Source organism: Chrysoperla carnea, chromosome 1 (assembly GCF_905475395.1).
Source record: "Chrysoperla carnea chromosome 1, inChrCarn1.1, whole genome shotgun sequence".
Lineage (NCBI taxonomy): Eukaryota > Metazoa > Arthropoda > Insecta > Neuroptera > Chrysopidae > Chrysoperla > Chrysoperla carnea.
This window is the reverse complement of record NC_058337.1, coordinates 37,066,565-37,082,807: the sequence shown is the minus strand read 5'-3', so window position 1 is coordinate 37,082,807 and position 16,243 is coordinate 37,066,565. Positions and strand designations below refer to the sequence as shown.

The 16,243-nt window shown below is 28.5% G+C and overlaps 1 protein-coding gene across 1 annotated transcript in view; it reads left to right on the top strand.

The window, feature by feature from the left end:
* The window catches only part of LOC123304024 (adenylate cyclase type 6), a 229,251-nt gene that overhangs the window by 198,609 nt on the left and 14,399 nt on the right, over positions 1-16,243 (top strand). Inside the window, 6 exon segments of the mRNA XM_044886331.1 lie at positions 361-453; positions 2,537-2,683; positions 4,102-4,260; positions 6,862-6,995; positions 11,397-11,418; positions 13,214-13,217. Of these exon segments, the coding sequence (XP_044742266.1) occupies positions 361-453; positions 2,537-2,683; positions 4,102-4,260; positions 6,862-6,995; positions 11,397-11,418; positions 13,214-13,217 (559 nt within the window).

Sequence of the window (16,243 nt, the reverse complement as noted above, 5' to 3'; positions counted from 1 at the left end):
TTTGTTTAATGCTTGGACAAAATCAGACTATTTCTACAAAATGACAGAAAATTTGAACAATACCCACAAATATTGGATGTTACGTGAATTGAACGTGAAGCAAGGCACTAATAAAACAGTTATCGTCATTTTATCTTATTCGCGCTTTCCCAATAACCACGAAGTCAGAATCATTTAATACATCTTTGGCCTCATTAAACATTTCTTTGTAATAAAGGGCACGTTGATACACAAAGCTTCTAAAGCGACTAAACTTATTATACTGTGATATTTTTCATATATATAGAGTATAATAAACATTGAAGTGAAGTGAATGTATTATCGATTTAATATTTGTTAAAAGTTTTATTTTGTTTACAGTATACTATTTGCGGACATATGTGGTTTTACTAGCTTATCTGATCAATGCACTGCTGAAGAATTAGTTCGACTACTTAATGAACTATTTGCAAGGTAAGTAAGTACATATATATATTATAACAAACACAACATGATACCTAACCACTATATTGTGTTTAATGTATATATACAGATGATTCATAAATTTATTTATTCATTTAACTTAAGCTTTTGAACGGTACACAGCGTTTCTGTGCGTATGTACAGCGTGGAGCAAAGAAGTATAAGATTTCAAAAACGTTATGATGAAATCCCAACAATTTTTCCAAATTATATTGTTACCAACCTAAACTACTGAATAAAACATTAAGTGTTGAGCACAATTAATTCCGTTTCCAAGCGAACTGTAGCGTGTTTTTACATTAGTGAATATTGACATAGAAGTAAATTTTATTTTAAATCAGAGTAGGTCATGTTTTCAATAGATCAAGTAAATTTTATTTTAAAGCTGTAGGTTATTCAATCACAATAAAGCCGTGAAACATCCTGGAGTGTACTTAGGCTGGGAATAGCGCAGCTTGTGATGAATAACATTTAAATTCATCGGCACTCACCTTCTTGAAGCTAAAACTTGAAATTAAAAAGGGATTAAACTGCATTTATTTACAAGTTAAAACAAACAATTGACTCAGTTAATTGTTGAAATACCATGTATATGCAGACAGTGTTGACTACACTGTTACATTACACATACATACATGTCACACATTCAAAACTGATATATCCATATAATACATATTATACAATTTGAGCATAATTTGCGCCCTCACGGGTAAACAGTGATGTTTACGAAAAAATGTTTCAAACAAAAGTTATATATTTGTTAATAAGAAACATTTCTTACATTTAAACTGTTGTTCTATCTCTAACGGTTTATAAGATGGGTCCTCCGGACGCAAGATCCAAGTGACCTATGTTGCTCATTTACGAACTCGACGTCACTTTTTACATCCTAAGCACGCTATAAAAATTTCAACTTGATATCTGTTTTCATTTTTGAGTTATCGTGATGACAGACGGACAGACAGACAGGCAGACGACAGACAGACGGGCAACCGGAAATGGACAAATTAGGTGATTTTATGAATACCAATACCAAAATTTTGTTGGTAGTATCAATATTTTTAAGCGTTACAAACTTGGGACTTAACTTATATATTATATATATTACAGTAGCCTGGATCAGGTCAGGACACAGCTTCTTCCTTGGACCATTTAGGAACACGACAATATACATGGTATAAAAACGGGATATAATTTGCTTAAAACACGGTTAATTTTCTTGAGTAATTTTCTCAAATGTTTTTGTATGTCATTTAAGGTGGTAAAATCATTTAGAAAAATTGATGGGGCTTTTTTTACAGTGTTCAAAATCTCACACTTCTCTACCCCACCCTGTATAATGTTAAAGCTCACGATTACGAAGCATATATAGGAAAAGTGCAACAGGGATTTCAAGGTAAAACCTCTATTTCTTCCTTCCTTAAAGTTTTACTGAGATAAATATCCATTGAGTTGAATCCTTTTTGAAAAGCATTTAAATAAGTACACTTATTTTTAACTAAGTAATCATAATTTAAGTAAGTGGTATGTTTCGAACAAAAGTTGTATCTTTATGAAAAAATTTTGGTATTTTTAAAGTTTCGATAGATGGTTGAAAAACAGAAAAGAGCAAAAACATTTGAAAAAAAATTACAAAAACTTGTCTCTTTAGTTGTTAAAAGAAATTTTAACAACTAAAATACTTGTCTATTAATCAATTTGCTTCCTGTACAGAAATTTTACTTTTGAGTTTTTATTTTTTATCCTTTATAGTGAAAGAAAATGAAAACACAGCAAAATTTTGTAAAACAACAATCTGTTGGATTTTCAAAGTTAAAAATGTTTAGATTATTGATTTTTTACTTTAAAAATCATTATCGAAACCCGTCGATGTATATATTCTGTTACAAAAAAGACGGCTTAGGATGCCAAGGGCACCATCGCATCACTGTCAAATTCACCACAGGCTATCTTAAGCATGTCAATTAAATTATGATAAAACCACTTTATCCGGTCACATTGTTGATAAACCATATTTTTATTCGACTGTATCCTATAACTGAAATCACTTTTTATTATATCTTTTTTTTTTCAGATTTGATCGATTGGCAGCTGAACATCATTGTTTGCGGATAAAATTATTAGGAGATTGTTATTATTGCGTATCTGGTCTACCAGAACCCCGACCTGACCATGCTCACTGTACTGTCGAAATGGGTCTCGACATGATTGATGCAATAGCGTAAGTTATCGACTTAATAAATATTAAATACTATACTATGATAAATTTGATGACGTACGTTTATTCGAAGCCAGATTTTTAAGGATAACAAACAAAAAAGTAGATGTGGTTTCTTAAATCTTTGATGACCATTAAGCCTTGATTACAATTAATCACTTTAATAATGATTGATTTTGTTTGACGTTTTTGAAAAATCCCTTCACTAACCGTAATTACTGTACTGAATTGTTATTATTAAGTATTCGTTTAATGGGCACTATATTGAGGATTTTTATTTTATGTGCACTGAACAAAAATTAAAATAATGACAACCTCATTCCGAAGTTTGCCGTTTCATTTTGAAATAAAGTAAAAATACTTTCCAACAATTTCCTAACGATTGGAACAAGTACAGCTAAATATTTGTATTTAGAATGGAATTGAATTTAAAATATCAGTTCATTGATACAAAATCACTAAAGTTAAATAAACAAAATCATTACTTCTATGAAAGACATTGATTTAAGTTTAAAGTTATGCATTTTATTAATGGAAAAAAATTGTACTCATTTGGAATATATAATCGTGTATAAAGCAAATCGATGAATTAAAAGAAAATTTCTTTTCGTTTGCTTTAAATAGAGGATTTGGTTACTATCGCATATCTATCATGTCTAGTCCATATGTGATTGAGTCAACTACATGAAAATTGTTGTTACTAACTTACAAAAAATTTGAAATAAACTTATTGATCATTTTTATGATATAAACCATATCTTTTTGTATATAAAAGAAGCATCAGTATAACACAGTTGGTTAAGATGTAGATTTACGACATTAAAAACGATAGTAATCCATATGTGGCTGGTTTAAATCTGACACGAAGAAATCTAATTTTTTTTAATAAACCTATTAGTAGGTATAAACCTTTCATTTTCTTTACCTGCTCATGTAGTTGTGTCAATCACATCACTATTTTGTTATAAAATTTGTAAGTGGTAACTAATAAAAAAAAGATTGTTTAAAACTATGTCAGAAAAGATTGTCAAAACAACAATATTTGAAATTTTTTAGACAATATATTACTTTCATACAAACAACTCATGTGTTTGTGTCAACTTCACCAATCAATCTCGTACGGTAGTTGTATCACTTTCGTGGCACCATTCGCCATATTTGATCTCGCGATGAGGTTGAGACAACCTCATATCGGTAGGTATTAAGAATTTTTTTTCAGTGTATATTTATGATACTTACGTTTTTGATCTAGCGGTTATTTTTTCAAATACTGCCACTATTCAACTCGGTTTTACTTCCTACGAAACCCGCCATCCCTTGAAAGGACTACATAAAGTGAACAATTTGTTTGCGCCTTTAAAAAAAATTACCAAGATTACCAAGATATGCGAGCTGACTGTGAATATTTGTTTCAATTTTAGATTAGTTCGAGAGGTTATGGCTGTGAATGTAAACATGCGAGTCGGCATACATACTGGACGCGTTCACTGTGGTGTTTTAGGACTAAGAAAATGGCAATTTGATGTTTGGTCAAATGATGTAACACTTGCAAATTATATGGAAAGTGGAGGAATTCCAGGGTATGTACATTGTAATTATTAATTATGTACTCAAACTATGTTAGTAATCTATTCTGTTAATGCCATCGTGGTTAGAAGCTTATCTACTGTGTATTCTAAATAATATTTCAAATAACTAGAAATTGGTGTATTACAGGATGTATCACATCATAGAAATAAAAAAACGGGAAAAGTTCAAATACACCTATACCTATGATTTTTCACTTTCGATATATGTGATGTTAGAAAACCAACCCGATCCAATTTCGATATTTTGTTCAGTAATCGGTTTTAACATGTATACAACACGCGTTATCTATAGTCAGTAGTAACGTTTTACGAATTGGTTTGTATCTTTCAAAGCCCACAAAGTGTGTAAGATTAAATGATCTGTAGCATGTAAATTGCAGCATAATAAAATTATATTTGCCGTCATAGTATACTATAAAGGTAGAATGAGCTCCAGGGCAAGTTTAAACTTGTAGTTGAAATTATTTGTACCTTATTTTCAACTTTGATGATGAATTTTATTATAACTTCATAAATGTAGACGAAAAATAGGAATAAAATTTTTCGATATCGTTCTTAGTTTTCGAAATATCGGAAGCTATATATTTAAACAAAATTTTCAATTTTCGATATTTTAAAAATTTTCGATATCGCAAATTTTTATTTTTACTTTTCGTCTATTTATATTTTCCAATTCACCATCAAAATTGAAAATATATACTTTTTTAAATTTGTGTCTCCACTACCGTGCTCATACATCATTAATTAATCGGGCACAACGGATTTTTTTTGTTTTAATTAAGGTTAAAACTTTAATTTGAATAGTTTTTTTTTTTAATTTCTACGGACTAGTTTTGGAGAAATCTATGAAAACATATCATTCATCTACCATTTTCCCATAAGACCAATATTAAATTTACCTACCTTTGAAGTTATTTATTTATTTAAATAATTGGAAAACCCCTCCTAAAATATTCAGGATTTATTTAGACCAGTGATTCCTAAAGTCTCTGGGGGGCACTGCAGGAGACCAAGGGAGCGGTGAAAGCATAAAAGAAAAAAGAAAATAATAAGAAAAATGGTAACACTTATAACACATTTATAAATAAAATAAAATAATGTAAGTTAAGATTTTTAAATGTGTTCATGTTAACATGGTTTTGATTAACATGGTGCTGGAGTTCTTGAAAGATAAAAATGAAGATTTGCGATCCAAAATAATTCAATCCAAAAGTGGCATCGCTTACTTGACCGATTTGTTTCAAAAATTTAATGAAAGCAATATTCAACTTCAAGGTGATAAATCGAATTTAATAAAAACAAATTCTGTTCTTTCTGCATTTATGACAAAACTTCTTGTGTACAAGCGAAATTTCGAACGAGGGAAATTCAGCCAGTTTCCAAATTTATCATGAACAGAAAAAAAGATGGCGACATGCTTTCTTATTGTGAGCACTTGAATGCACTCCATTCAGATTTTAATAATCGATTTGATGATATATTAAAAATGAATATACCTGATTGAATTTTGGATCCTTTTTTAAGTGCAAATATTGAAGATTCGCCACAGTTACAAGAAGAATTGATGGAAGTAACTACAAATGATGAATTGAAATTTAAATTCAAAAGTGGCTACCAAAAATTCTGGCTGCAAAAGGAGATTCCTACGGCTTATCCACAAATTTGGGCTGTCATTCTAAAATTGTTGATTGCATTTCCGTCATCATACTTAGTGGAACGTGGATTCAATGCGGTAACCAATTTATTAACAAAAAAAAGAAACCGATTGAAAATAGTCGATCGCGGTGATTTAAGATTTCTGCTGACGAAGATAGAACCGAAAATTTCTAAATTGGTAGCAGCACACCAGATTCATCCTTCACATTATTAATAATATATCATAATTTCAAACTTCGATGTTCTTAATTTACAACTTTTTTTACTATATTTTACTCGTAAATTCCTCTTCTCACAGATACAATAATATTTATATCCCTTATTAATTACTATCAAAATTTAAAAAAATGCAGGGGCGCTGAGTAATATTTTTTCTGGAAAGGGGGCGATAGGTCAAATAAGTTTGGGAATCACTGATTTAGACTTAACCAATTACATATTTAAAAAATCAAGCCTTTTATCCAACGTTGCCCTGGCACTCGTACATCCTTAAACAATCATTAAAACCAAAAGAACTCCTTTTGGCGGTGAATTCGTAAAAACACAAAGTTGATGTTCCAAAGTAAACGAATTTAAATAAATCTTTAAAAAAATGCGACAATTTTTTATTACAAAATATACAATAATTTTTTTTAAAAAAACACACCTTTCATAAATATATTTTACATGATTCTTATCATACGATTATTTTTTCGATAGCTGATATCCGGCCATTTACCTTCTATTTTACTACACATACATATCCGTGACTAAAACGGTTGCCTATAACACAATCGTTTAACTTTACTATATTATAGTTTTCCTCTCATGCAAGTGATTTTCGTTTGCAAAGAGAATGTAATAATACCAAGTACATTATATACCTACATTGCAATAGATAATTTATTCCTAGTGAAGTTTTCAATATATACATTTACAAACTTTTCTTTCAAACAGGCGAATTCATATAACAAAAGAAACTTTACTTTGCTTGGATGGTGACTATGAAGTAGAACCAGGTCATGGTGGTGAACGTAACTCATATCTAAAAGATCATAATATTGAAACTTATTTAATTGTGCCGGGCGATAGTTATCGTGCAGTAAGTATAAGTGTACCTACTATTTCATTCAATTATTTTTTGTAATTATTTTATTGAATATTACCACATGCTATATAGATGGGTATATAAGTTGTTTTTTTTTTTTAATTAAGATAATTGATACATTTTGTGGAATTGAACACATTGTAAAGAGAAAAAACCAATACTTTAAATTGATCAACCATAAATAAATTGCAATAAAACTTTTCGAAGAGTGAATACGAAATTTCCTGTTGAAGGACCTGCAAATTTTCGATTGATATATAAAATAGTAATTTTGAACTCGCTTATTAAAATTAAAAATTTATAGCAAGAAAAGCTGTTTTCATATTTTCTCGATAAACTGTTTATTTGAATGAAAATTTACATGTATAAAGTTTGTCTTGAAATTAATTCAAGGAACTTTGTACTCTTGTTAAAATGTGCGACGACTTCAAAGGGTAAAAATTTCTTAATGTGGTAAAAAATTACTTTCTAGAATTGCTAGTTTACAACTTATTTTTCAAGAAAGATTTATTCTGGATAAATATATGATTTTAATCCATTTATGATATGTTTAAGAACATTCTTATACTCCTTTCTTATCTTGATCCTAACATGTGTAATTATCAATACATAGTATAAAACAACGTAGCTTCAATCCGTCTAGCAATGTTCAATGCAAGCTTAGATCTTTAAAACTACGCAACAGATTTGGATTCGTTTTCTAATAGATAGAGTGATTCAAGGGGAAGGTTTTATGTATAATACATGCATAATATAGTAGAGTAGGGGGAAGGGATGTGCTTAAAAAACTTAAAAATTTGTGCATCGATTAAGCTCAAATATTGAAGATATACAACCAGCTTCCAGGATTGCTTTTATCTATTTTTAACCTTGTGGGGAAGGGAGTGTAGTGAGAAAGTGGGAATGAATAATCGAATATTTTCAAATATCCCCAACTCAAGGGGGATATCAAATAAAAGAACAGGACGTGTACATTAAAAAACTTTAACCCCTACGTAGAAGGAGATGGGGGTGGGTGTGGGGGTGAAAGTGGAGATGTTGCCTAGCAAAGCGGGTAGTTCACAGCTAGTTATAAACAATCGAAAGTCTGATCATAATTAGTCGACCTCCAAACAGGCTAAAAAAACTTCTAGTTTTGTAGCCACTGTTTATTTTTCTCCAAAACAATTACTTATTTATTAGAGAGCGTTTAGTTGAATCACCTACTCAATTTAAAACAAAGCCAAGACTATAGAAGAAAAATTCCTTTGTTAAAAACAAGACATTCTTTAAATATCCCTTAAAAACGTGGTTCTAAAACACTAAATCATTCATATTATTATTAAGTGATAATATTTTAAATAACCTAATTTGAAATATTAATTCATTAAGCTAGTCAGCTAATTTATATTGGTTATTATTATTATTAAGTTACTTATGTTAACAATCATAATGATTGGATTGAGGTCTAATTTGAGATGGATAGCAGCATGGTTCTGATTATATTTACTTGTCAGCAAATTTAATATTTAATATTTTAATTTTTACGTCACAATATTTAATATTTTGATCCAAAAATTTTGTATTTAAAGACATTGGAAATTGATTAGAATCATACAGTAATTAGTACAACTTACAGATTCAAGTGCAACTTAATTTGTAATAAAAAGCACCAGTGATTAATTTAATATAACATGGGACCAGTTTCATTTAACGCATAATTATGTAACTTAGACCTGATTAGGTTTTGAGCAAAATCGGTCAAGCCGTTTTTTGTACCGAATGAAAAATTGTATAATTGTCACTATTATCACTTATCATTTATATAGTTTTAACGTCATGGGGGACGCAGGGGTCAAAGCCCTCGCTGGGGAGTCCACGGAAAAATGAAAAAAATAATTTTTACAAAAAGAAGTATAAATATTAAAACATATATTTTTTTATCCTTTCCACTCGGAAGTTAGTCGTGTTGACCTTTCGGGTCGCACCTAGACCGCTTTTTACTCTTCTCATCGCTTACATATTAATGGAGCCCCTAACTAGAATTACCATCTTTGAAAAAAGCCATTCTGGAATATTTTGAAAAATAATCAACAATTATGTTAAGCTGAACAAAAAAAATGATCAAAAAATTCAAATTTATTATTAATAAATTTTTGAACCACTTAAAAAATTATAAATGACTAGCTTGATACCCACCCGCTTCGCTGGGTTTAAAAGTAAAGATTGGTAAAGATCGCCGCGTTACAGCCTCCACCTTCCTTGCTTTCACTTATCCCCTTTCCATTACACGCGAAATAATGGTAGGGATTGTTTTACACAGGTAAAATATATGTACAATTTTTTTAAATGTAACACAATCATAAAGATGGCCATGAATTGTTTGACATTGATTATTTTTACAGAAATCTAAAATTTATGGTAATGTAAATGTCAGATTAAATTTAATTTTTTTAATCATTTTTTTTAAATATCTTTATTAAGGTAGTACCTACACGAAAGTGATATTCCAAGAATTTCTCAAAACTCAGAATATAAAATATTTAATTCATAATACACTTGCTGTTAAAATTAGAAGATGATTTACCATGCTATACATGAGATATTAGCAATTAAAAGTGACGCAATTTGTACGTGTACATGGGAGAAGTGTATAAAAATACACAAATTTACAAATATTATATTTATTTACCAATGAATGACGTCCACCATCTCTGTGAAAAACTAATATAATGTAGAATACTATATTTAGAAAATATATAAATAAAAATAAAAATTATTTACCATATAGTTTCGATAAAAAACTTAAATAAATAACTCGTTTTAGCGATATTTTTTTATGGAGAGGATATAATAACTAATGGTAAAGTTATATATCATAGTATGTGTGTGTATACGTATAGAAGATTTGTTAGTGAGGAACTACAGTCTTGTGAAAATAATATATGGTATATGTATAATAGTCATAGCACAGTTAATGCACTGAATGATAGTATTAGTCCAAAACTTTTTGACTGGACGGTCGCGGAGGAACTACCTTAATTATAGCCCATGTGTTATTCTGGTGTATGAGCTATATTTTTGTTATGTTTCATGCAAATCCATTCATTAGTTTTTTGGTGAAAGCTTAACAAACAAACAAACATCCTTACTTTCACATTTATTATATATAGGGATTAAATATATAAAAAACGAGCAACATAAATAATAATTAAAACTTCTTTTGCTAGAACTTATATGTAGTTGTTTCAGTAAAAGATTTGCTATCGGGTATTTTTTATCTTAAATCGAAGTTTAAAATTTAAAAGAAGATAATGTACACACTTTTAGGCTTCTTATAGAAGAAAATTGGCATAAGTCACAGATATTTATGGATCCGTGCGTTCATTCGTTTTTCCTTAAGAAATATGGAATAAATCAGAATAGTTAAGTTTGCGGGGCTAATTGACCACAAGCCTATGTTGACATGGCATTTTTCGGGTGAAATGACCCACCAGTAATCATATTGGAAAAGATGCTCCTATATATAAAAGTAAGTTTAAGCACCATGGCGTCATTATTACGCGATACAGGTGAGAATGTGAATGTCACGCATCACCCCTGCGCCACCAAATATTAGTAGTTAGTATCCAGCAGTATGCCGTTGCTGGATACTAACTCTGCATAAGTATTTGAAACGAATTGCATAAATACCGTACAGATTTAATCACGTAAGGCATCGGAAATTAGGGCAAGCGGGACCAATCAAAAATGATGTATTTTGCATATTCCAATAATACTATGCAACTCCAAACGATTGGCGTATACCTCATATTTTTTTTCGGTAGAAACATCATCTAAAAATCTTTTAATCGACTTTAAACACAGATTAGTAAAGCCTTTTCTTTTCGAACTTAATATAAATATAATATGCACGTAGTAGTATAATAATCTGCTATCAATACTTACAAAATACATAAGTTGTCGATATACTTGAAGTAAGCTCCAAGACTGTATTGAAATATCGTTTTTTTAACATCATTTACTTTAGAGTGGTTTGTTGTTATAGAGCATATAAGTGTGTATCTCGTTCAACAAATGTATGTTATTGTTATTTATAACGTTTAGTCGAAATGGAAAAACATTTTATACACTGTAAAAAATATATACAGTCAGTAGTAGGTATAGTGTATACCTATATACAAACAACAATTGATTAAATTGAAAGAATAGTACCTACTTTTTAGTATTATTCGTATATGTATGATAGATATATGGTGGCCATTCAATATTTTCCATTTTATATTAGAAAACAAGCTTTTCATAGGAGTGCGTCTCTTATGGTTCGCACATTGAACCTCATAGATAGTGAAAATAGCTTTTCATTACTTCTTCAAACACTTCAATATTAATTATTGTTTGGAAGCTACCCTAATAACGACACACTAGTTTATTAATATAATTGTATAGATGGACATATAAGTCTATGGATTTTAATTTTTTCTAATAAATTTAAATAAGTAATTAATTATGTTATTAATTATGTTATGTACATTGAAAAAATATTAAATGCAATTTCGTCTCTTATTTTCACAATTTTTAATGCAATAGGTTTGATTAATTGATATTTTTCAATAATTTTAATTTGATTTCTATATCATTTAAATATCAACAATGGAAAATTGGTCATATATTACATAAAGTGCGTCGTATTTTAAATAATACGCGCGTTCTATGCAAGTTAGATCAATACTGTAAATATCAATTTTGTTTATTGTTTAAATGATTTACTAAAACTTACTAATTATCGAAATTTTCAATTTCTAAATATTACTGCAGACCACAGAAAATTATTTTCTGCATTAAATTGCAGGAGTAATTTTTTTATTTAAATAATCGTGCACTTTAGACCAAAAATGGAAGGTACTTACTACCTTTATTATTTCCTATCATTTTTGTTCAATTATTCCGATTTAATTGTTGACTTTTTGACCGACATACCTTTTAATAATTGTTTAAACAATAAAATGGTAATAACCTTACTTTTTAATCTAAAAACTTGCAACTTTTATTTAAAATTTTTTTTTTTTTATTAATATTTTTAAGTAAATACGCATTCAGTCTGGCATTACAACTGCAAATAATGTAAATACACAAAATCCTTACAAATTACCGGTTTTACCCTATATCTCCGTAACCGTGCACTTCAGACCATAAATAGTAATAACCTTTACTTTAGGTAATTAAATTACCTATCTTATTTTTACAGCTACTTGTTGTTTTTGAAAGCAAGAAGAAAAATTATTTATTGCTAATTATATCACTATCATTAATTTATTTTTTATATTTATATTTATTTTTTTTATATTTATTTTTTATTTTTTTATTTATATTTATTTTTTATATATTTATTGAATTTTCATCATTACACTATCCATTTCTCTTTTTTATCAACCTTGCACCCGGTGATTTCAACACTGAATACGTTATAACTTATAGTTTATTTTCACTTTTTTTCATACGACTTGATAATGTTTTAATGGCCCCAACCGTAACTATCACACAAAACAAGTATATAAAACTAATATGTTTGCTTTCATTTATTGCAATATGTTCCGTAGATTTTTTTTGTATGTTGTATTTTTTATATTTTTATTTCTATTTTACACTTACATTTTAAATAAATAAAATGTAACTTTCAAACTAGAGAGTAATTCACACTTCTTTAAAATTGACAAATCATTTTCGATATCCTTCAAATATGTTATGTAAAATACCAGCTTTTTGTATACAAATAGAACGACCATTACTTCAAAAATATGTTTTTTACTACATTACTTATTATAATAACAACTTTGTTAGACCGTTCTTTACGAACTAAGTATTGAATATAATAAACTAAGTATTGAAATTAAACCGAAGTCAATTGTCTGGTGAGACTTGACTTTGGCTTGTTGTTTCAAATAGCTTTATTGCGCGTGAAATTAAAATAAAAACAATTATTTTAATGTTTAATATAATTCTTTAACAAAATATGTGTTATAAAAATTGTTACATCAACCTCTTTTATGTGTATACTAGCTTGTTACCCGCCCTCTTCACTGGGTCTTAAGGTAAAAACCACCGCTTTATAGCCTCCACATCTCTTCATCTCACTTATCCCCCTTCCATAACCCATGAAGGGATTGTTTTATGCAGCTAAAAGCAATGCTCAATTTTTTAAATTTTAATATAGAGAGGTAGTAAGGTAGTAAAATTACCTGTTACTCAAAATTATTATAGATAATTAACGCAGTTTAATATTATTGAGATCGTTAAACGACAAAATCCTGAATGATTTCGCTAACAAATTAGCTCCAACTGATTCTTCAAATCGGTCAGATAATGAATCGTAGATGTAATCTTGATTAGTTTAGTGAGGTGTAAATTCTTTTAGAATGTAAGATAAAAATCAAGTTATTTTCAAATAGGTACTAAGAAATGAGCAAACAAACACTTAACAAATGAATGAAGAACCTTTTCTATTAAAGTCTAGCTATAAGAAGTATTATGTGAACCGACCTTTATTAATAAACAGTAGAAAAATAAATTTGAAGTATGACAAAAGGAAATGTCATGTTTCACAGCTCGATTACAATCAAACATAACAATAATTCATTTCTATGATTTTCATATATCTAACAAAAATAAATAAATAAAAAAACTGTTGTATACTCATAAATTGAAAATAAAAAATACTTCCTATTTTTTATATTTTCTCTTTGTGTACCAGGTGACATAAGTTCAACTAAATTGCAACTTTTCTACTAATGGAAATTTGACATTTCGTCTACACACAAATAGTCTTTTGTAATTAAGTCTTTTAAATATAATTATTGTATTTATATATTATTAAATCGATCGTCTGTTTGTTCTTTCTTTAGAAAGATAAAACTATAAAAATCTTTCAAATTCGCTTTCTCCCTAAAAAGGAGTGTTTAACGATGTTCCAGCATGGTATTTGCAGTTTCTATGTTAAAGCAATGGTACAATTTCTTTTTCGACAGAATTTAACGAAAAATTAAATTTAAGAATTTAATAATGCTTACTATTAATTCCCAAAGTTTCAGAAATTTTGACCGTTTAAAATGGGAAATAATTATGCCAACGTCCCAATTTCGATCAATTTACGTCAAAATTAATATCTCGAAAGTGAAAATTAATTTCTAAATTTTTTTTTTAGAATTGTATTGTATAAACATTTTTTTCTACTTTTTCTTCAATATATAATAATATCATAAAAAATAGTTGGAGAGACCGGACATTTTACATGCTTTAAATGGGACATGACCCTCAAAATCGCGAACTTTGTCTTTAAATATCTCGCGATCTAAACGGTCAAAAATTATGAAATTTTAGGAATTCATAAATAAAGCTATTATAAACCCGAGAAAAAAAATTCGGCCAAATCTGTCGAAAAGTGATTTCATGCTGGTACTACCTTAACTCAAAAAAATACATATTTTACAATATGAGAAAATAAAAAGTTCAATCAATTTACTGATAAAAGGTAAGGTTGTATTTCTTTTGTTTCTGTAATCGTTTTTGAAAAAATCTTGATTAAAATAGCATTTTTTTTTCCTTTCTCTTGTAAAATTCTGTTATATATTATGGTTTTAAGGATTTGTACAAAAATGTGCATTTATTGGGTAATATCCATTTTTTTGGGGCGTAACACTTCCCAATTAGTACTAACTCTCCCTAAAATTCTTTGTAACAAAATTTCAGATCTAAATTTATGAGTGTTAGTTTCACCAAATGAATTAGTTTTCAAAATATTGTATTTATAAAAATGGTGGAAGCGCATATAAATGCGTATAACATAGTAAGAACTATATATAGCAAAATTTTAAGGCGTTTCCACCATTTTTTCGAAAATAATTTAATTTAAAACTAAATCCTTTTAAAATTAAATATAAGCCTATAAAAAATTATAAAAAACGAAAATCCTTAAATTGCGTTATGTGTGCCTGTCTATCGTGCAAGCGTTTAAAAATTAAATAAAAGTATTCAATGATTCTGTATTTTTATGAAACCAAATTTTTACATTTGTTTCAAATTTTGTGTCCTTTATATAAATCAAAATACTTTTAATAGCTTTTTCCATCTTAACACATTATACCACATAACATATGAAGGCGAGACTGTACACTTCAATGGATTAAGGCACATTACATATTTTCAATGTAAAATAAAAAATAATTTTCGTAAAAATTATTTATTTGCGACAATTGTTTTGAAGTCACAGGACAAAATGGATTTTAGTTAAGTATCGACAAAGTTATTTAAGCATAAATATTTTCTGTTCTGTAGATTTATGCTCTTCTAAAATTTCATAACACGAAAATTATTTCTAATACGATAACTTGGTTTAATAAGGCCACAAATAATGTACGGAAGGGTGAACAAACACCCCTCCGTACTTGCTTTCCGTTGTTGCGTAGTATTTATTGGTTGCTATTAAAATTTCAAGCACTTATTGTGTACTATTTTTACAAAATAATGCCCTCAAAGTTTTAAAAACTTGTGCTATAATAAGAGTTGTGTTGTTTTGCTTTATTTTTTCTATTTGGAAACAGCATCAAAATATTGATACACATCATCATTGTGCAGAGATGATTTATGATAGTAATTCTCCATTAATTAATATTTTATGAAAAATATTTGCTTCGTTCCTTTGGATTCCCGTTAAAATGTTTATTACTCTAGGACCACAAAGCCGTTTTCAGTTATCACTTAAAGAGATAAATTAAAATGTATAAGCAAAATAATTAATTCTGTGAAACAAACAAAAAAAAAAACAAAAAAATACAAATTAGAAAAAAATTTATTGCTAAGTAAAGAAATCTAAAAGAAACACGATATAAGAAAACCAAACAAATGCCAAACCACAAAGAAATTTTAATTTGCACACATTTCAAAAGCAAAATAATCAAAAAATTCGTAATGAATTGTTCAAAATGTTTATTTCGTATACAGTACGTGAGACGTAACGCACCAGTAATTTTGCTAAAAATGAAATATGTTTTTTAATGGCTTGAAGGTTTTTAGGACATTTTATAATATTTTTTCTTCAATCTACATTGCATGTAACGTGTATGATAGGATGTATCAGTAGCTTCCGTTTATTGAGATCGTTTTTAGACGACTGTAAGTGAAAATGTTTCGAGCAAAAATTGTAAGTATAAAAGAAAGATTTCTCAGGCATCTTAGATTGAACTTTTACCTTCAAGA